At 50.7% G+C, this 21,283-nt stretch overlaps 1 protein-coding gene across 7 annotated transcripts in view; it reads right to left on the reverse strand.

The window, feature by feature from the left end:
- Positions 1 to 219: 219 nt before the first annotated feature.
- Gpr143 (G protein-coupled receptor 143) overlaps positions 220 to 21,283 on the reverse strand; it is a 53,572-nt gene continuing 32,508 nt past the window's right edge. For 5 of the 7 annotated variants that reach the window (XM_013505613.1, XM_013505610.1, XM_013505609.1 and 2 more), the window contains 9 exons: positions 18,446 to 18,555; positions 17,782 to 17,876; positions 15,454 to 15,546; positions 14,872 to 14,981; positions 12,364 to 12,472; positions 11,009 to 11,126; positions 8,962 to 9,187; positions 449 to 539; positions 220 to 302 (listed from right to left, as the gene is read on the reverse strand). In XM_013505613.1, the coding sequence (XP_013361067.1) occupies positions 239 to 302; positions 449 to 539; positions 8,962 to 9,187; positions 11,009 to 11,126; positions 12,364 to 12,472; positions 14,872 to 14,981; positions 15,454 to 15,546; positions 17,782 to 17,876; positions 18,446 to 18,555 (1,016 nt within the window). In that variant the 3' untranslated portion in view covers positions 220 to 238. Of the gene's footprint in view, positions 303 to 440; positions 540 to 8,961; positions 9,188 to 11,008; positions 11,127 to 12,363; positions 12,473 to 14,871; positions 14,982 to 15,453; positions 15,547 to 17,781; positions 17,877 to 18,445; positions 18,624 to 21,283 lie in introns of all 7 variants that reach the window. The other 2 variants (XM_013505614.1, XM_013505616.1) reach the window with 2 other exon arrangements.

Below are 21,283 nucleotides of genomic sequence, written 5' to 3' on the forward strand. Positions count from 1 at the left end.
GTGCAATAACAGATGATCTCAGTGAACTGAACAGTGGCGATAACACCAAAGACCCAAGCTAGGTCAGCTCCTGGGATAGGGCAGACACAGCCTAAGGGACCCAAGGCTGCACCTGGGAGCCAGGTTGTGCTGCCCCCTGCTGGGTGCGAGAGGCACTGCTCCACCATGCTGCCTCACACAAGAATGAGCTGTTGCACTGGGACAGACAGCAAGTCAGCCTGCAGCAACCACGATGACTTTATTTAACTCCTTTTCCAAGAAGGTGGATCTTCCACTGAATGTTACACCCAGCTTCAGAAGAGCTGTGGAGGCAGGAAGAAGGGATTCTTATCACCACACGCCTGCTGGAGCTCCTGCGTGCAACCATTAAGGAGGAACGCCAGATGCTGGAACGTGGTGGGGCCAGAGTGTGAGGACCATGGGTCTGGAGCAGGTCATACCCACTCACAGGTCTCCCTGAGCTTGGGGGACAGCATCCAAGGCATTTCCACTGTGGGACCCACTTGCAGTGTGGATTTCAATGGTGCTGGCATCAGAACCTGCAGAGGAAAAGACAGAGAAGTGATGGAGCCTCTGGCCAAACCGGAAAACTCTCACTAGGCGTGGTGGTGCACACCTGGAACCCCAGCACTTGGGAGGCTGAGGCAGGAGGATCACTGAAAGTTCAAGACCAGCCTGAACTACAAAGCAAGATGGGGTCTCAAAAAACACAACACAACAAGAAAATGCTTTCAATACTCAGCAACACCCTGAGATCTTCCTGGACCAACTCTGGTCCAGATCTTAGCTCAGGACCATCGACTTCGTATGTTATGGTTTGCTGCTTATTTTTGCAAGGGAAAACAATGTAATACAGGACACATATTTTATAAGATTATTTATAATAGTCACCTAAACAATGATATTACAAAAGAGTGCAGGAAATCTGTCCACACACTATAGACCAGGAATCCAGCTGAGGGCCTGGATCTCATGATAATGTCCTGCATGAGTCCAGCTGAAGACCTAGAGCTCATAACAATGCCTCCCACGAATGCAACTGGAGGCCCAGAGCCCATGACAATGTCTAATGCAAGCCTCTTTCATGGATCTGCGCTGGAAAGGTCAGTGGTGGAATCTAGGAAGTCTGTGCCAGCGGGATGAAGGATCTGTGCTAGCAGGCTGAGAGATCTGCACTGGAGCCAGGAAGCCATGCTCAGAAGAACTACACCTCCCCCGGAAGGCACCACAGCCATCCTCAGCAACAGTGAGGTCCTAAGCTCTTCTGATGATCAAGATGGCCAAGTGCCCATCAAGAAAGCCAACACAGCAAGCTTCTTCAAGAGACTGAGCTGTGCACCATCTTCCCCTCCGGAGCCAGGAAGCGATGCTTAAAGTGAGGACCAGAGCTCCACCAAAGTGAACCAAAACCACTCTCAATGCCAACGAAGTCCCGAGCTCCTCGGAGGGTGAAAACAGCCAAGTTCATCAGGAAAGCCAGCATGACAAGCTCCTCCAAAACAGCCAACAGCTTACAGCTTCCACCAGCTCCCAGCAGCCTTTCTCAGCTCCCAACAACCTCCTTCTCCTTCTCCAGTTCTGCCTCTTATGCTGCTGGCAACAGTCCCCAGGTGGGCCTCCCACACCCAGCACTGCAGTTACTCAGTTCAGCTGGGGGTTATAAGTTGACCACCAGTTATCAATCCACTACACCACACTCTGATCCAGTTCCTAGTAAACCCTCCCCGGGGTTGGGAGAGACGCCAGACTGGTCTAGGGCAAAGGGTCACGGTGTTGCTGAGGAAACCAGAACAGCTCACTCTGGAGGTCTCGGAGCCCTGGGACACGAGCTGTCTGACCCGGGGCAGAGTGTGCTCTGGTGACCGCTGGCCACAGGAACAAGGCTGTTCGGTTTCAGCCCTGGCTCCAGCCGTGGGAAGCATCGGGACTGGCAGACCACTGAGAGCACGGAAACGGGTCCTGCCTGGGAGGTGTTTACCCAAGCGAGCTTCTCTGTTGTGGACCCAAAGCAGGACCCTGGATGCAACAATGCAGTGATGGATGATGCATTGTATCTCTTTGCAACAGAACATGCATTTCTCAGGCCTGGGGCTTAGAGGATGGGCCGATTGATCAGTTTCCCCTTTTCCCCATCCCGTTCCTTCAAAGTAGTGAGAGGCTTTGGGACAAACGGCAGAAATGCTCTTAGGTCTGGCAAACACCCAGGAGTACCTGCTGTATGCCAAGCTGTAGGCCATGTGTGGGGAACACAGCCTGGGGGACACCAAAAAGAGGGTTCTTTTTTGGTGATTTCCCTTCCAACACTTTCCCTGCTGACCACCGCAGTCTCCTGTGTCCCTCCCTCCTTACCCACGGCCACCAGGCACACTGACCCCTCTGCCCCACTCCAAGCTTGGTCCTGCCCCAGGGCCTTTGCATGTCTCTTTATTCCGTCTGGAAGGCTCTCCCCCAGATTCCCCCATGGCTCACTCCTACATGTGGTGCATCACGTCATCCTCAGAGAAACACTGGGGTCACCATGCTGAAACCACACCTGCACCCCTCTCCCCAGCAGATTTTTCTTATCACTGGATAAACAGGCAAGTCCCTCAGCATCATGTGGGTGCACCTGAGGGTGCTGCGGAACCCTGCTAATATGAAGGACAGGGCACAACAGGCAGGGATCAGAGAGGCCAGTCTGATACCCAGGCTCCCTCTGGGACACATGCCAGCCCTCCCCTGGGAGGTCTCCCTGAGAATCTGACCCAGGGACCGAGAGAGGGGTGACAGGACCCTAGGCCAGGTCCTGTCAGAGTCGGGTCAGTCACGGGCAGGCTGCAGAAAGCTCTCCTGCCAGAGCAAGCAGGCACCAGCTGGGAAGACTCCTAAGGGATATTTCCAGTTCCAGAACATTCCTACCGTGGGTTGGTGGCACTTCCAAAGAGTCCGTTCTCACAGGGTCACACACAGATCCGAGGACATCTGGGCTCGGGAGAACTCACACGGGCTTGCTGTGGTCCCAGGCTGCGTCTGGGGACTATGTGGTGGCCGCTGATGGAGGTCTAGGCCAAGGACACTGCCGCATGACCTCACACTTCAGGACATGCTCTGGGCCCTTCCTGTGGCCTTCAAAGGCTCTGGTCCCCCGGGGCTCCACAGCGGACAGCTCAGAGGAGGCAGAAGCAGCTCCTTCAGTCCTGAGGGAAAGGACCGGGAGCCTGGATTCCCATGGGGTTTCTCTTCTGGCCTGAAGGCCTGCCTCGGTCTGTCACTAAGAGGAAATGATGCCTTCGCCGATTCCCTCCTTGAATAAGATCTGCAGGTCCAGGAAGGCTCTTGGGACCTTTCCAGCCCCATGCTGACCTGAGATGTAGACGCATCCTGTGCCTTCATTTCTGAGATGCCTTCAAAACCTTGACCCCCAGGACCGAAACACCAGTGGACACCATGCAAGGCCCAGCTGCATCGGGTCAGCCCCGCCCAGCAGACCCTGAGGCCCAGGGCTGTGTTCTGCTCCAGTCTCCCCTACCTCTTGCTGTCAGCATTTGAGTGAACCAACAGGGCACCTCTTCAACTGTGAGAAAACGAAAGGTACAGAATGTAGGGGAGGGACACGGCTTTGATGGGTGGCTTTATTGCTTTTCTTTTCTACGCTGGGGGTGAAACTCAGGGCCTCATGCACCTTGTGCAAGCAGCCCACCCCTGAGCACGTGTGTTTGCCCTCTTGAAAGAAGCGCCCCCAGGTATTCATTTAGCTTTGGAAAGATTTTTTTTTTTTTCATTCCATAGATCAACTGGCCTACATTACAGGAAGTTATTTTATTTATTTATTTATTTATTTATTTATTTATTTATTTTCTTTCCGGTACCAGGAATCGAACTCACGACCTTGCACTTGCCAGGCAGGAGCTGTGCCGCTGAGCTAAATCTCCAGACCCCAGGAAGTTATTTTAAAACTCAGGCACACAGAGATGACGCTACGGCACCCATTTAATCTTTCAGCTTGGTTTTTGTAAAGTGGACAAGAATTGAGGAGGCAGGGGGATTTTTTGTTTGTATGTGCAGTTTTTTTCATCGCTGGGGACCGAACCCAGGGCTTTCACACTGAGCGACATCCTCACCCCACCCCCTCTTTTTTCTTTCAGACAGGGTCTTGCTAAATCACCAAATTCCTCAGACTGGGTTGGAATCTGTGGTCCTCCTGCCTCTGTGTCTCAGTTACTTTTCTCGTTGCTGAGACAAAATACCCGACACCCAAAGTTGAAGGAGGAAAGGTTTAGTTAGCTCACTATTGTAAAGGTTTTAGTCCATAATCAGCTGGCTCCAAGGCAAGATGGCATCACAGAGGAGAAACAGTTCATGGCAGGTAGAAGGTAGCAAAGCAATAAGGGGTAAGACAAGCTTTCTGTCCCTTATATTGTTTCCAAGCTACTGGGATTAGGGCGGTGCCACTCCAATCAGTGGTCTGGTTTAATAAACACCCACCCTTGGGGCTGGGGATTTAGCTCAGGGGCAAAAGCGCCTGCCTGGCAAGCAGAAGGTCGTGAGTTCAATCCCTGGTACCGGAAGAAATAAATAAATAAATAAATAAACACCCACCGTTAATCCCAGCACCCTTAATCCCAGCACTGTAGCACGAATTTATCACAAACTCTAGATTCAGCCACCTCTCAAAAACCCCCAGGTATGACTGCATGAGGCTTTGGGGGAACATCCAGACACAAGCCGTAGCAGTAGGCAATACAGGAAACTGTGGAAAAGAAAGACGGCAGCAGAAATAGGGAATTGTGGGACAGTACAGAGGACTGGGGCAAGAGAATATATGAGATAAACAAGGAATTGCGGCAGTGAGTGATTGGAAGGGAAGCAAGAAATGGTGAGAGAGGACAGAAAAGTTTGAGGAAGAGGATTTGTGCTATAAATATGGAATTGCGAGAGAGCACAGAAGTGTGTGACTAAGAGAAAGGGATAGAAACATGGAACTGTTGTCAAGAACAGAGAACTGTAGGAAGGAGAAACATACTTCTGTGCTCTCCCACAATTCCAAGTGGCATAATGGTACCTAGAGTGCAGTTACCAGTTGCAAAGAACTAGAGGTAGAAATGTTTGGGTATAGACAAGATGCAAACCTCTTGAAAAATCGCTAGGTGTGGAAGTTACCCAAGTGGTATAGTTGCAAGTTTCATAAGGGTGTTTTCCTTTCTCTGTGGACAGTTAGAGATCTCTGCTCTTTCAGTTGTTAGTAATCAAATGTAGTTCAAAGACAAACATTCATTCATGTCAGTATTTCTGGGAATTATTACACAATGCCAGCCCTTGCCCATGTTTTCAGTCAAGAGGAGAAGGAGGAGGAGGTGGAGGAGGAGGAGGAGGAGGCAGCTGGAGGTGCAGCTCAGGGGTGAGCACTTGCCTAGCATGTGTGAGATCCTGGATTCCATCTCCAGCTCTATGAAATGTTAAAAACAAAACAAAAACCGAAAAATTTAAATGAATATTAAGGAGGAGGTAAAAGAAAGGAGCTATGTGCATGGCTTCCCTGCTTATTTTTCTTTTGGATTTCTATTCACTTTTTTTATTGGTTTTTTTTTGTTTGTTTGTTTTTCTTCCAGTACCAGGAATCGAACACATGACCTTGCACTTACCAGGCACGTGCTGTGCCGCTGAGCTAAATCCCCAGCCCCTCTATTCACTTTTTTTAAAGATTTCTTGTGAAAATACCCATCTTTTAAGGCACACCAGGCAACAGCTTCCTGGAAAGGATGAAAATAAGGAAGGATGTGTAGGAAAATGGATGCAACCTTGAGACCCTTATTTTAAGGGAAATAAATCAGGCACACATTAGCTCGTGGTTTCTGTTATATGACAAATTCAAAATATAAATAAAGCGCAAACTAAACGGTAGATGATAGGAAGGAGGGAGAGGGCCGGGGGGTATAGCTCAGCGGCACAGCGCCTGCCTGGCAAGTGCAAGGTCATGAGTTCGATTCCTGGTACCCACCCCCTCAAAAAAAGGAAGGAGGGAGGTAGATCTTTTGCAAAAGGAAAGAGGACTAAGAGACAGGAAGGCAGCCTGCAGGGGAGGATGCAAAAAAGAATTACAATGTGTTATGCACATGTACCAACTCCTGTCTTAGTTACTTTTCTCTCCTTGCTGAGACAAAATAACAGATGCCCAAAATTAAGGAAGGAAAGGTTTATTTAGCTCACAGTCTGTGGAGGTTTCAGTCCATACTCAGCTGGCTCCAAGGCAGAGTGGCACATGGCAGAGGGCAACCATTCATGGCAGCAGAAGATAGCAAAAGCAGCAAGACAAAAGGGAGGAGTGGCTGCAAGCAGCCTCTTTCTCTCCATTACATATGCAAACTATCTGCCCCAAGGCAGGTGTAGCACTCACACCCATAATCCCAGCATTGGATCATGGATCAATCATAAATTTTAAAAGCCCGCCCCATGACAGCGTGAGGCTTTGGGGGAACATCCAGACACAAACCATAACAACTCCCTACACAGAATTTAATCATTATGTACTGCCAGCATGAACAGAAAAATAAAAAGAGAGAAAAAGCCTATGAAGACAAACCAAACTACAGAAGGCCCGATGGATGCAGCTTGTCGGTGGTGATTGTGGCGGGGGTTGGGGGGGTGGACCACGGGGCAGATTGGAGTCATTTGCTGTTGTTATTTGTAATGTTTTATTTGACTGTTCGAGACTGGTTCAGCCACTGGAAATTACCAGCATGCGAGTACAAAAGTGATTCCAGATGACATTCTTGGGCCCATTGCTCAAGCAGTCCTAGTAACTACACATGCTAACAGCAGTTCCAAATGGTGGGTCCTCCTCCCTCGACAAGCGTTTGTGGTCAGTGAAGTCCGGGTGGCACTCAATGGTGACCACCTGTGTAGCATGGGTGGGGCCCTGGGTCCCAACTCTAGCACTGGAGGGAGGGAGGGATGGAAGGACGGACAGACAGACACAGCCAGATGGGAAGGAAAGTCTGTAAGCACATGGTTTCTCTTCAGCTTGCTCAGAACTCCTGTTTGCTTCTAAGACTCCCAATCACGACCAAAACATACCATCTCCTGAAATCAATCTACTGACCGATCAACACCCACCATCCCCACAAACCAAGTTTGTCACCTGCAAATGGATTTGATCAGTCGGAATGAAAAAGAAAATCCACCTCCTTTCGAGACATCCTGCTGCAAAATTTCCCTCCTCCGAATCGCAATGTTGTTTTATTATCGCCCGAAGTACCCTGTCCCTCATCTTTGGTCTGTTCTCTGTGCGTGCGGGATGTAGCTCAGGTGGGCTGGATAAAGCGAACTGTGAAGTCCGTGCTTTTGGAAAGCCTGGCTATTGTGAGACACGGCTTCCACACGGGGCCACTTTCCCCTCCCGGCGATACCTGCCAGTGTCTAGAAATCATTTCAGCTGTCACAGCTGGGGCAGCGAGGGAGCAGAGCCCTGGAAGCTACGGAAGGTCCCATTATGCACAGGTCAGAAATCAACACAAGAACAACCCAGCTCCAATGCTGGTAGTGCCGCCGGTGACAAACAGAAGTCAGCATGCAACAAGTTTAATGGCAAAGTCAGTTCATCCGTACCCCATGCCCCATCCCAGCGGATGACCAGCACAAAGGAACACTCCCATCCCCAAGGTTTTCAAACATTCCCTGAGTCCCTTTACCCCCTTAGACATCCAGTGGGCTACCACGAAACTACACCTGTCAAACAGGAGTAATTAGCTTGTACGTGACAGATCATTAGTTCAGTGGACAAGCTGGATGTTCAAAGCTTTTTCCTTAACCCAAAGATACGTTCTTGCTAAAACAAATCTCACCCAGGAACGCTAAGACAGAGGAAGGAGTATGTCAGCAAAGATTTACTTCATGAGTTGTAAGCTGGATTCTATAAAACATAAATTTTGTAATCAGCTGGAACTATAAGGACACTTTAGTCAAATGAAGACTGAAATCAAACTCTGAGATGAAAGTTGTAATCTACCAACTAGAACAACTAATTTTTTGTTTTAATCTGATTGCATCTTATCAAGAACTCATATTTTGGGGTGAGTTTAGGGGGTTTTGGTTGTTTTTTTTGTTTTTTGTTTTTTTTTTTTTGCCTTCTTTTGTTTTTTGAGGCAAGGTCTGAGTTGACCAGGCTGGCCTTGAACTTGCAATCCTCCTGCCCTTGCCTCCCATGTAGCTGGGTTTCCAGGTGTCTGCTACCATGCCCAGCTGTAGTGACATGTAAGTAATGAGTGTTCTCTGAAGAGTAGCCCTTCAAACAACACAGCAGGAGAACATTACTTCTGACCCCACATTCAAGTGGGCGCACCTGAGTAAGTGAATGGTGGGTAGCTTAGTATCTGCTGGGTATGCAGATCTCTGGGCATGCAGATCTTTATCACGAATTTCCACATAAATTCTGCAGGGGAACTGAAACACTTACAGATGCCTGAATCCCCACAGCTCAGAGGGGCCGGCATTAGGGCATCGTTTCTTCACCTTAGGTGCCCCAGCCAAGATGGACACATTCACCTATACCTATAATCTAAGGAAATCGGGTGCTAACATTCACTGCCCGACAACAAATGCATCAGAGGCTAAAGCGACAACCTGTCACATATTCAAAATCCCATCCAGCCAGACTAGGAACCTGTTATGATGAATACAGGCTGCCATGCCGAATAACTAAGCAAAGGCGCCATTCAAATATTAGAAGGGGAGGTGAGAGATGAAATACAACCTCATAGAAACTGTGTTTGCTACAACAGTTCTAAGGAGCCGGGTGTAGAAACACAGGCCCAGGAGACTGAGGCAGGAAGATCTCAAGTTTGCAAGTGCAAGCCCAGCCAGACCTTGTCTCAAAAAATAGAAAAGGGCTTAGGATACAGCTCAGTGCAAAGGTCCTGGGTTCAACTCTGGTACCCCCCCTCTCCCACACACACACAGATTTCCCAGGGAGCACAGGAGAATTACCTCCAGACAGCATACTCAGGGCCTCGTCCGAAGTGTGTTCCCTGACAGGCGCCACCTTCCCGGGCACACAGGAGCCCTCGGGCGGGTGGCAGGTCCCCTCAGCAGCTGAGGTCGTCATGGATTCCCACTGGATCAGCATCTTAGGAGACTGAAAGTCCAGGCTGCACCCTGTCCAGCCATAGAAGGCCAGGGATAGGAGAAATCCTTGCGCTGGGTTCAGTATCCCCTGGGAGGCAGGAAGACACAGAGACACAGGGTGGTCAGGGCAGCTGGAGGGACAAAGGTCACTCCAGATGGCCCGGGGCTGCCCTCCTTTGGACAGGCTGCTGGCTTGGTTGGTTTGAGCAGGACAGGAGGGGCTACAGTGGGCGCTGTCCCTTCAAAGAGAGGCCTGGAGATAGAGGCGGTGGGCAGATGGAAGGGAGACAGAGAAGGAGAAAGCTAGAGGGTGCCGGCAACAGGAGAAGACAAGGGTGGCAAAGGGAAGGAAAATGGGGGAGAGGAACTCAAGCTTCAGGACGAAGGGCCAGCTATGCCTCCTGTGCCTTCCATCTGGCACTGCCAGGGCAGGGCCTGGCCTGTTCAAGGGGCTTGTACCAAACATCCCTCCTCCTGTGTGCGACAAGCAGTGAAGCTCACCATGGAACCTCACGGGGCTCCAAACCAAAGCACTGAGACCCAGCGGGCAGGTGGGACCATCTGGCTGCATTGTCCACCTATGGGCTGGAGACTGCCTGGGGTACTACAGGGGGACATGCTTCTTAGTGTGTCTCGTGGGTCACCAGCAAGTGAGCTTGGAGTCTGTGTGTGGCCCCCCCGGCCTTCCTCTCTGGTGCTACTGTTCCCCTGCTCTGCTTCCCGGCCTCCACGAGCTAAGCAACGTTGGTCTGTCTTGCCCTTGCAACGTGATATTCCTGCCTTGGAGCCGGCTGGCCATGGGCTGAGTGTCTTGCAAGCACAAGCCAAGTGAAACCTCTTGTCCTTTAAGCTTCAGGTATCTGGTATCTTGTCCAGCAAAGGGAGAACTGAGTGATGTATCTTACGAATCCCATTTTCTCTGAGTCGGAAGCACGCCATACTAAACTGCATGGCTAAAGGTATACCTTTCTACCAACAGCGTTTCTGACACATCTCAGAGGTTCTCTGTTGTATTACAGCTGTGATAGAATGCAAACCCTGAGAGATGTCCCTTTATTATAATTTCATGGAGGGGGCTGGGGATTTAGCTCAGCGGCACAGCGCCTGCCTGGCAAGCGTGAGGTCGTGAGTTCAATCCCCGGTACCGGAAAAAAACCAATAATAACAAAAACAATAAATTTCATGCAGTTCCACCCCATAGTATTTTATGTAGTAATAATATAAATTTATATGTTACTTTTCCCACTTAATAACAGAGTTCATCACTGTCATTTTTAACTTCTGGGTAACATTCCCTCAAGAGGAAGGCCAGGAACTGGGGCGGATACAGCTCAATGTAGAGCATTTGCTTAGCATATACGAAGCTCTGGGTCCAATCAACAGTATCATCTGCTCCCCGCCCCCCAACAAAAAAAAGATCAAAGACTATAATGTACTTAACCATCCTGCTCATTTTTTTGGAATTTTTTTGTGGATTTTTATCTTTCTCCCTATGCTTTTCTCATGGTCTGAAATACCCTTGCAAGATAAATCCTCTGAGCTGCACGTGGTGCTACACACCTGTCATCCTGGCCACTTGGGAGGCTGAGGCAGAGGACGGAAGGTTTGAGATTCACCTGGACAACCCAGCAAGACCCTCTCTCAAATAAAACAGTAAAAGGGGGCTGGGGAGATAGCTCAGTGGTAGAGTATTTGGCAAGCATCCGTGAAGTCCTGGGTTCCCTCGCCAGTACCACAAAAAGACAGAAGACAAGAGGAGGGAACGGGGGGCTGGGGATTTAGCTCAGCAGCACAGCGCCTGCCTGGCAAGTGCAAGGTTGTGAGTTCAATTCCCGGTACCGGAGGAAAAAAAAAAAAAGAGGAGGGAAGGGAAAAGAAAGAGATTTAATGAAAGAGATGTATGGCCTACCATAATAAACCACGTGGTCTTGGCTGCAGTTCTGACGCTTCTCAGAGAGTCTCTGTCCATATCCGGTTGCATCTCAAGGTAGAATAGAAGGCTTTCATTGATAATGTTGGGCAACCAACTGTTACAGAAAACGGGCCACAGGTAAAGAGAACATACAATAAAATCTCACTTCCATGCTAAGGGTCAGGGAGTAGTTTGTCCACAGCCTGAAGCACCTACTCTCCGCGGAGACCTGACCACACCGGCCCTAAGGAATGGAACCTTTAATCGAACCTTTAAGTTCGAAGAACTTAATCGAAGAAATGCAGTTCCTGCCCTTGGTCTGATGCAAGGGTCAACAAGCTCACCTGCGCAGATGCATAAAAGCACCTCACAGGGTAAGGGGCCAGCATGGGCTTAGATAGCTGGAATTCATTCCTTAGGGGTAACCTGAGGTTTTCATGGACACTAGAATCTGATCTGCCATTTCTGCTGGAATTGTGAAACACGCCTCTGCTGAAGGAGGAGGCAGACTTCTATCTCTCCTAGGAGAGTCCAAAGTGGTCTCCTCTCACCAGGGGACGGCAGCACTGAAGGCTGCCAGGGCCTACAATGCCTATGGCCTATCTGTAGCCACCCAAGCCACTGGGCAGAAGACCAGGCCAGGTGAGCTGAGGACAGAAAAACTGCTTAGCCAGTCCTCTGCCGTCCTTTGACGGCAAAGCAGAAACACATGGCGGTGTCCGGGGCACAAGGGTGCATTTGAAAAACTCCCTTATATTGGTTAACCCAGCAATGGGATGTGATACTTCAGGCGTACGGTTGAGATATTTCAAAACTAAACTCAGGACTTCTTATTCTCCAGGCTTTAGAGACAGTTTCAGTAAATTCAGTCTCTTTTCTAAGCTGGGTGTGGTGGTGCACACCTGTCATCCCAGCGCTCGGGAGGCTGAGGCAGGAGAATTGCTGTGAGTTTGAGGCCAGCCTGGGCTACATGGTGAGCTCAAGCCAGCCTGAGCTACAGAGCAAGACCCTGTCTCAAAAACTAAAGCAGAAAAGAACAAACAGACACTCTCTTTAATTCAGTTCTTTTTTTTTTTTGGTACCAGGAATCGAACTCAGGACCTTGTGCTTGCCAGGCAGGCACTTGTGCCTCTAAGCTATATCCCCGGCCGTCGTTCTGTAGAAGTTCACAAACTCTGGGCTTAGTTCCCTGACCTCTGTGCACTTCTTCCAAGGGCACTAAGCAAGGTCTTAGAGGTGTCCCTTCCCGCCCTGTCCCTTTGGAACTCCCAGGTCACCCTTGGAAAAGCAGAGTGGCAAGTTGGCACCACATCCCTTCCCCCTGGTAACTGGAGATGAAGAAGAAAAGTTACCAAGCAACTAAAACCAGCATTATTTTGAAAAATCGGGTCTTGATCACGGCTTCGATCCGCCTCTCGTTCTCCGTGTAAATGCCTTTTCTGCCTTTCAGCAAGGATGCCACTGTTGAGAACAAGGTATGACATCAGTGCGCCTGACCCCAAGGGACCCCGTCACGGCGCAGGACATCCCAGGCAAGAGCAGCAGGCTCTGGGAGTCACGGAGCCACCCCCACAGCCTTGCACTCGCGTCCCACGGGCCCCAAGGAATCTCTCTTCACAGTTTCCGCATGGGTTTGAGCTTCAGATTTACTTACTACAGGGAAGTCCCGTAGACCCATCCTCCTCTCCCAGCCCTCCTACTGCCGGCATCAGACACAACCGCAGGACGTGTGTCAAGGAAGAAAACAACCCTGACACATTATGAACTAAACTCCTGGTTTTATTTGGGTTTTACTAGTTCGGGCACAATTTTTTGTTGTCATCTCTTTGAGACAGGGTCTCACTGTGTAGTTCAGGCCGGCCTTGAACACACAGCGGTCCTCCTGGCTCAGCTCCCTGAGTGCTGGGATGACAGCCATGTACCAACCATGCCCGGCTTTAGTATCTCTGAAGGTTTTCTCTATTTTGAAATAACACACACTGTTATTGAAAAATGTTGAACAATTTAACATTTCTCCTTACAGACACGTTAGAACGCATTAAAAAAGTTTAGGAAAAAACTCACAGCTGGGGCATAGCTTGATGGTAGAATGCGTAGCATGTGCACGGACCTACGTTTGACCTCAGCACGACAAAATTTTTTTTAAAAAAAGAGGCCAGGCATGGTGGTGCACTCAGGAGGTTGAGGCAGTGAGTTTGAGACCAGCCTGAGCTACTAAGTGAGCTCAAAGCCAGCCTAAACTGCATAAGGAGACCCTATCTCAAAAAGACTCCCTCCCACCAAAAAAGACACACGTATTATAGCCAGGTGTGGTGGCGCACACCTGTAATCACAGAACTTGGGAGGCTGAGGCAGGAGGATCCTTGCAAGTTCGAGACCAGCCTTGGCTACAAAGTGAGTTCAAGGCCAGCCTGAACTGCATACCGAGATCCTGTCTCAAAAAAAGAGTAATTAATGACCTATGATCTTTCTGGCCAGAGATAGCTACTGCTAGCATCGTACTGAACTTCTTTCTTTTTATTTGTACTTTTGCTGTGCTAAGGACTAAACCCCAGGCTTCAGGCATACTAGATAAATGCTTTCTTTACCTCTGTGCTATATCACATTCCCAATCCCTGTAGTATACTCCTTTCAGTGTCTTTCTGTTTTGTTTGTTCATTGATACAGGGTCTCACTATGTAGCCCAGGCTGGCCTCAAACTTGCTGCGATCCTCCTACCTCAGCTGGGACTACAGGTGTGTTCCACTACACACAGCTTTTCCTTTCAGTACTTTTTTTCTTTTTTTTTTTTTGGTACCAGGAATCAAACTCAGGACCTTGCACTTGCCAGCCACTGAGCTATCTCCCCAGACCCTTTCAGTGCTTTTTTAATAAATCATTTTCATTTGTGAGTGATAATCAAATCATTTTTCTTATGCAATGCTGTACAAGCCTGCTGTATTTAACGTACTATAGTTAAAGGTAGAGAGGAGAAGACTCATGCAAAGAGTCTAATTTCCTATTACAAGTGACACAGTATGTTACAAGATGTTTTTATTTTATTTATTTATTTATTTATTTATTTATTCATTGTCTTTTTGAGACAGGGTCTCACTATGCAATTCAGGCTGGCCTTGAGCTCACTTTGTAGCCCAGGCTGGCCTCAAATTCAAAAGGATCCTCCTGCCTCAGCCCCTCAAGTGCTCGGATGACAGCCGTGTGCCACCATGCTGGGTAAATGATGTTTTTAAAAGATTCTACAACCAATAGCTGATCCTCCAACCACCATTCTGATAAGGCAAACCTCCTTATTCCCATTCTTCCCTTGAGAGACACCCCACACACACACTGGCAGCTGGAAAGTCTGTTTTATAAGATGGCAGGGACAGCATGCAGGGGCCCTCTAGGGTCTCTCATCCAGTTGTTATCACTGCAGTAGACTCATTTCCCCTGCTCCACTTCCTGTTTCCTGCTGCCTGCCCTGCCAGGTGCATTATGGGAGTGACCAGGCTCTCCGTTTCATTCACTTCTGGCTCCTTCTGCCCTGCCTCCCCCAACACCCGCATTTCCCAAGCCCACCTTCAGGGCCTCCAGAGCACGCTAAGGGCAGACCCAGGCTGAGCTCGGCCCCAAAATGAAAAGTCAGCTAGTCCTGGCCTTGACCTGAGAAATGTCAGCACGGAACCGGTGTCGTCCCTGACTAAGTAGATTGTTCCTTTTCACCTATTAGACCTGTTCCCCTTCTCCAGCTGTACAATACCTGCTCCCGTCTCAGTCAGCCATCCTGCATAATCTCACAAGGACCCTGGGGATTATTATCTGAGCCCAAGGCTTGCGGCTGTCCCCTCGGCTGTGTGTCCAGAGCGCTTCCCTGTCATTACCTGCAGCCACAGTCTTGTGGAAGAGCATCGGGTTGGCCACCAGGACCAGCAGCAGCGGCAGGTACGTGGTCACATAGTGCGGGATGGCGTGGTCCAGGCCCCTCTCACACCTGAGGGGGAACATCGAGTCATTCGTAAAGGAAGGCTGAGGCAGGAGGATCGTTGCAAGTTCGAGACCAGCCCGGGCTACAGAGTGAGTTCAAGGCCAGCGTGCAATGCATAGCGAGACCCTGTCTCAAAAAGATAATGAAAAAAAGGCTTTGGCTAATGCCTGCTCATTGATCTGAATGGGAGATAAGATCTGCCTGCAAGGACTCTGACTTTGTCTTTCTGAGAAAAGGCAGGAAACTCAGGCAAATAAAGGAGGTCATCATGCTGGTCTGCAATGAATGGGAGGCTCCTAAAGCATTCTGCTGGGGGATGCTGCAGAAAGGTAGGACAGGAGGACATTCTGATCATGGCCCTGGATGCAGTCCCGATATTGGGAAAAAAGTACAGGAAGGAAGATGTTGTAGTGAGCACTGACCAACAGCATTTGCAACAGAACACAGGCCGGGCAGGCCCTGGGGCGTCTCGGCTCACCTGGACACGGAGGGGTAGTAGAGCATAGCGGCTCCCTCGGCACAGAGCAGCACGGCCAGGCCCCAGGCCATGAGGTGGTAGAGCAGGATGGTGCTGCCGAGACAGAAGAACCAAGCCAGGGCTCAGGGGAGGGCTTCCGGGCCGGGTCGCGCCGGCTGGGGTCACCTCCCAAGCCACTTCCCTGCTGGGAACCTGAAAGCTGGAAGCTCTCTCTTAGCTCACTGCAGGGCATGCCCTTGGCTTGGGTTTTCTGCTTTTTGGGGAGGGAGAAATTCACATCCATAACGTAAAACTAAGTATCTGAAAGCGAACACTCCAGCACGCCTGCAGGCCTGTCTCACCATCACCCTGTGTGGTCCCAGGACATTTTCACCTCCCCCTAACAGAGCTCTGTTCCCCTTCGCAGTCCCTCCCCAGTTCCCTCAGGCCCACAGGCCCTGATACCCAACCCTTCATTTTTTATTCTGAGGCAGGGTCTCTCTGAGATGCTAAGTTGTGGTCCAGGTGGGACTGCAACTTTGGAACCTCCTGCCTCAGCCTCCCAGCGTGTTGGGACCACCCTGGAGCACCACCACGCCAGTTCTGAAGATTTCTTGCACACAGAAAGATGTGTGTGATAGGACACAGATAGGACCATTCGCTCTGTGTGTTTTTTGAGTGTCAACCATGTTGCAAGGCTACCTAGCTTTCTGGGCTGAATTCTGCCCCACTCCGTGGGCAGACCGCGTTTGCTTTCTCCACCCACCTGTCTGCCACATTGGGTTGTTCTGTCCCTGGGCTACTGTGAACAGTGCAGCTCTCCATGTGTGTACAGTAGTTCAACTCCTGTTTTCAACCCCAGGAATACGACTGCTGTGTTCTATAGTACATTCTAAGTTTTTTTTTTCTTTGCTTTTTTTCCTAAGTTGTTTGTTTTGTGATCCTAGGACTCAGACCCTAGGCCTCAACAAGCCAGGCAAACACTACCACTGAGCTCTACCCTCATCTGCTCTATGTTTAACTTTTTTTTTTTTTTGGTGGCGGGCGTGGTAGTGAGAATTGAGCCTAGGCTCTCCATGCTGAGCTACATCCCCAGCCCTTTTTAATGTTTTCTGTTTAAAGCCGGGCATGGTGGTGCAAGCCTGTAATCCCAGCACTCGGGAGGCTGAGGCAGGAGGAGTTTTGCAACTTCAAGGCCAGCCTGGGCTACAAAGTGAGCTCAAGGTTAGCCTGAACTGCATAGTGAGACCTTGTCTCAAAAAGACAAAAAATAATTAAAATAAATTTTTCTGTTTAGAGACAGGGTCTCATTATGTGGCCCAAACTGGCTTCCACCTCCTGAGCTCAAGTAATTCTCCTGCCTCAGCCTCCTGAGTAGTTGGGACTATGGCTGTGAGTCACCAGCCCCAGCTCCAATCTCAATGACAGACATGCCAATACAAAGGGCTATTTTTGACACTTAACCTAGATGTGACCCATTCTCTATAAAGCCATGCAATAGGAAATTAATCTATAGTATCCTCTGAGAGCACTGTTCTTTTCTCATCTGCTACAATCAGACTATCTGAATCTCCACAAAATTCCAACTTGAAGCCAGAAGTGGTGGTGGTGCACTTCTGTAATCCCAGCACTCTGGGAGGCTGAGGCAGGGCGATCCCAAGTTTGAGCTCAGCCTGGGCAACTTAGTGACTTAGTGAGATTGTGTTTTCAAATAAGGGCAGGGGGCCAGGAATATAGCTCAGCGGCAGAAGCATCTGACTGGCAAGCGCAAGGTCCTGAGTTCGATTCCCGGTACCAAAAAAATAAATAAATAAATAAATAAAAGTAAAATAAAATAAGGGAAGGGAAGGAAAGAGGAGAGAAGGAAAAGAGGAGGGGAGGGGAGGGGAGGGGACGGGAGGGGAGACAGGCAAGCAGAGAATCTTTACCAGCTATAGAGAAAGAACCAAAAGGATAGGAGTTTGATGCTCTGCAGAAGGGGCCAGAAGCCAAGGGAAGCTGCCCCATATGGCAGGGCAGAGTAGAGGGCCACAAGATGCAGGTCCTCAGGACCACAGGATGGTGACCGTTTGCATCTGAGTGTGATGGGAGTCCACCGGAAGACCCTTTATTCATTTATACATATCAGGACAATAAATCCTAAAGCTCACAAACTAGACTGAGCCAGTACTACCCATCACTCCTGGCAAGCAGCACCCCACTGCACAGCGGTGGGACATGGGCCGCAGAACAAACATGCCAGGCGATCGGAGCCCAGGGCCAATGCCAGCCCCGGAACATTAAGCGGCATTCCACCGCTGCCAGCAAGCCTCGTAAGGCAAACCCGGCCCTCGCGTCCCCGAGGAGTACCTCTGTCCTGCAGACCTGCGGATCACCAGGTAGGCGTCCAGCGCGTAGCAGAAGAGCCACCAGAAGCAGGCACTGTACAGCAGCTGGATCCACATCTGGAGGCAGGGAGAGCCCGCTCTGAAGGGTTCCGGATGCGGGGATGCAGCGCCCGCTCACCCATGAATGAGAGGCTGAGGTCGGGAGGCAGTGCTGGGGAACGGGGACATGGTGTGTGCAGCTCTGCCCAGGAGGGGTGTGCACCTGTCCTCCGCCTCGGGCACACTGGTAGGCCTGAGCACGCACTGGGCTTTTTCTGAGAATCCGGGAGACTCAGAAGGCCCCTTGGCAGGAGGGAGTGGGTAAAAGGATCAGGGCGCGCTGTGGGTACAAGCCAGGGTTCAGGGGATGCGGCACACTCCTCATGAGACACTGAGAGGAAGACAGTGCCTCCATTCGGACGGAGGAAGGGGAGATGGTCGGCTCCTGGCTTCCGAGGCAGCAGCACGGGGAGGTGACTACTCACTCAGAGGTAGGCATTTACAGAGTCAGTGTACACTGAAATGGATTTCATAAGCAAAACACAGCCAGCCTCCTTCCTCCTCCGGCTCCCCGGTCTGTCTCCAGTGGTTCTGACTGTGATCCCAGCACTCAGGAGGCTGAGGCAGGAGGAGAGGGCCGCACTTACCGCACTCCCCACGCAGAAAGCAGCAGGCCACACGTCTGTCCTGTTCCCCGTGGAGATGTGTTCAACAAAATCCGGGAAGGCGAGCCACACGGCAGACCGGATAACGAGCCCTAAGTGAGAGGTAGATACCAAGGTGCCTGATCCAAATTCACATCTAGCTGGGCATGGTGGCACGCACCTGTAATCCCAGCACTCGGGAGGCTGAGGCAGGAGGATCACTGCAATTCGAGGCCAGTCTGGGCTACATAGTAAGAGTCGGTCTCAAAAAAACAAAAACTAGCCAACCAAAGGATTTAGCAGAATCAGGAAGAAAGCCAGTGTTTGAATGGATTACCCCGGCCCAAGCACTTTTACCCCCTAGTAGAAAGGAAATATTCCTTCCCTGTTTCATGCTTCAAGTCTAAGAAAGCAACTTAAGATTATATAGTGTTTATCTGAGGTCACTGTCTTGGCCACCTTGAACCATATTTCTGTCACTCTGGGCATAGGGCCAGGAGAGAATTGGGCCCTGGGACACACAGCCCAGGCACCTGCTCACTATGGGTACCCCGGGCAGCCGCCCCCTATGAATAGCTCGGCCCAAGGCTGAACGCTACACCAGAGTGAGACAGTTATGTCATCACGTACGTGTAAAATGTGGGTGGAACTGGGGTCCTGCTTTGAACAGAACCACAAAAAAATAACACTTACAGGATACCCAAACATACAGAGGCTATTAAGGAATTGTTTTTTATTATTTTTAAAGTGATACCATCCGGGATAAATATGTCTAAAATTCTCAAGAAAAAGTTAAATGACGAGCACTCGGGAGGCTGAGGCAGGAGGATCTTTGTGAGTTCAAGGCCCTCCTGGTCTACAAAGTGAGCTCCAGGCCAGCCTGAACTGCACAGTGAGACCCTGTCTCGAAAAGATAAAACACAAAAAAAGAAAAAGAAAAAGTTAAATGAAATGGCAAAATCTAGGGTGGATGTGGTGGTCCACACCTGCAATCCCAGCAGGCGGAAGGCTAAGGCAGGAGGATTGCTCCAAATTCGAGGCCAGGTTGGGCTACATAGTAAGATCAAGTCTCCAAAAAAAAAAAAAAAAAAAAAAAAAGAGTCAAAATCTAGTTTAAACTTCTATAGAATGTGTCACACTATAGTCTGAACAAGACCTATTCTGTTCCTCGTGACAAGGAACTTTTTGGCTCTGTTGGATACACCTTCTGTCCAGCACCCTGCTCTGCCCATAGGCAGAACAGCTCTAGACAAGGGTAAACACAGGTAACACTGGTAACACCTGTAACACTTCACTTACAGACACTGACATTTAAATACATTTAAACGCTTTGGTTTTCTCTCTGTTTTGTTTATGGCAGGGTCTGGCTTTGTAGTCCAGGCTGCCCTTGAACTCACCACGGTGCAGCCCAGGCTGGTTTCGAAATAACAGTGATCCTCCTGCCTCAGCCTCCCCAGTGCTGGGACTACAGGCCTGTACCACCACGCCCGGCATAAATTCTTGTGATACTCACGTGTCACAACACATTCTTTTGAATTTGAAACTATAAAGCCACTCTTGGCTGGGCCCACAGAAAGCACCCAGGAGAGGCTTGGTGAGCTGGATGCAGTCTGCACCTCCGGAGTGTAAACACCAAATGCAGGGACATAGCACTCCCCTGGTTGTGTGTTAAGTCCCTGTGTTCTGTCACCAGCCTGCACAGCTAAAGGTTTTCAGGGGGTTAGAAATGCACAAAGCCAGCCGGGGTGGCCCACACCTGTAATCCTAGCAGTCTGAGAGGTAGAGGCCAAAGGATTGCAAATTCCAGCCCATCCCGGGCAATTTAGAGAGCTAGGGAGAACCTGTCTCAAAATAAAAAAGGGCTGGGAGACAGCTCAGAGCCAAGGCCCTGATGCAACCCTCAAGGCCAGGCACGCTGGCGCAGGCCCATAAATCCTCCTGGGCAAATTAGCCAGACTGTCTCAGAGTACAATAGATGAGGGACTGGGGGTGTAGCTCAGGGGAAGACCGCCCTTGAATTCAATCCCCAGTACCAAGGGCACACATACACAAGCACACACGCAATGTTCCTCAGACGTGAATTTCACCAGCTTTCTTGCTTTGCAGAATTCTCTAGCCAGCCATTCAGTCCCTAGGAAACTGGGGGAGCTCAGACGTCCTGCCCAACCCGCGACCCTGCGCCCTGATCCCCCAGCTCTGATCCCCCCCAATTCTGATCCCCCCAGTTCTGATCCCCCCCCAACTCGCGACCCCGTTCCCTGATTCCTGCGCCGCCACCAAGCAGGTCCCCACCGGCCGGCCGCATCCCCTGATCCCAGCACGGGGTAAGTCCCCAACCACAGCCCATGAGGCCTGAACCCGGCACCTAGCAGGTCCTCACCCGCGGGCCAGGCGCCTGGAACCTGGCACGGAGTGCTTGCCTGAATAGATCACCGAGTAGGTCCCACCCGTGGGCTACATGCTCCGAACAGGTCACCGAGCAGGGCCCACCCATAGGCCACGCAACCTGAACCGCCACCGAGCGGGTACCCCACGAGCCGCGCGCCCCGAACCCGGCTCGGGGCGCATCGTGCTCCTGACCCCCACATGCTGCACTTTCCCCGGGAACCTAGCAGGTCCGCGTCCCCAGCCGCGGGCCACGTGCTCCGAACGGTCAGCAAGCAGGTCCGCACCCGCGGGCAGTGCACCCCGACCCCGGCACCCAGCGGGTCTCGTCACCCCACCCCGCCCCGCGTGCTGCACCCGAGCAGGTCCCGTGCCGATCGCACCCGCGGATCGCGCGCCCGAAGCGGGCACACAGCAAGCCCCGTGCGGTCCGCACCCGCGGGCCGCGCCCTCACC

This window comes from Chinchilla lanigera, unplaced genomic scaffold, assembly GCF_000276665.1.
Source record: "Chinchilla lanigera isolate Chin_1 unplaced genomic scaffold, ChiLan1.0 scaffold00098, whole genome shotgun sequence".
Lineage (NCBI taxonomy): Eukaryota > Metazoa > Chordata > Mammalia > Rodentia > Chinchillidae > Chinchilla > Chinchilla lanigera.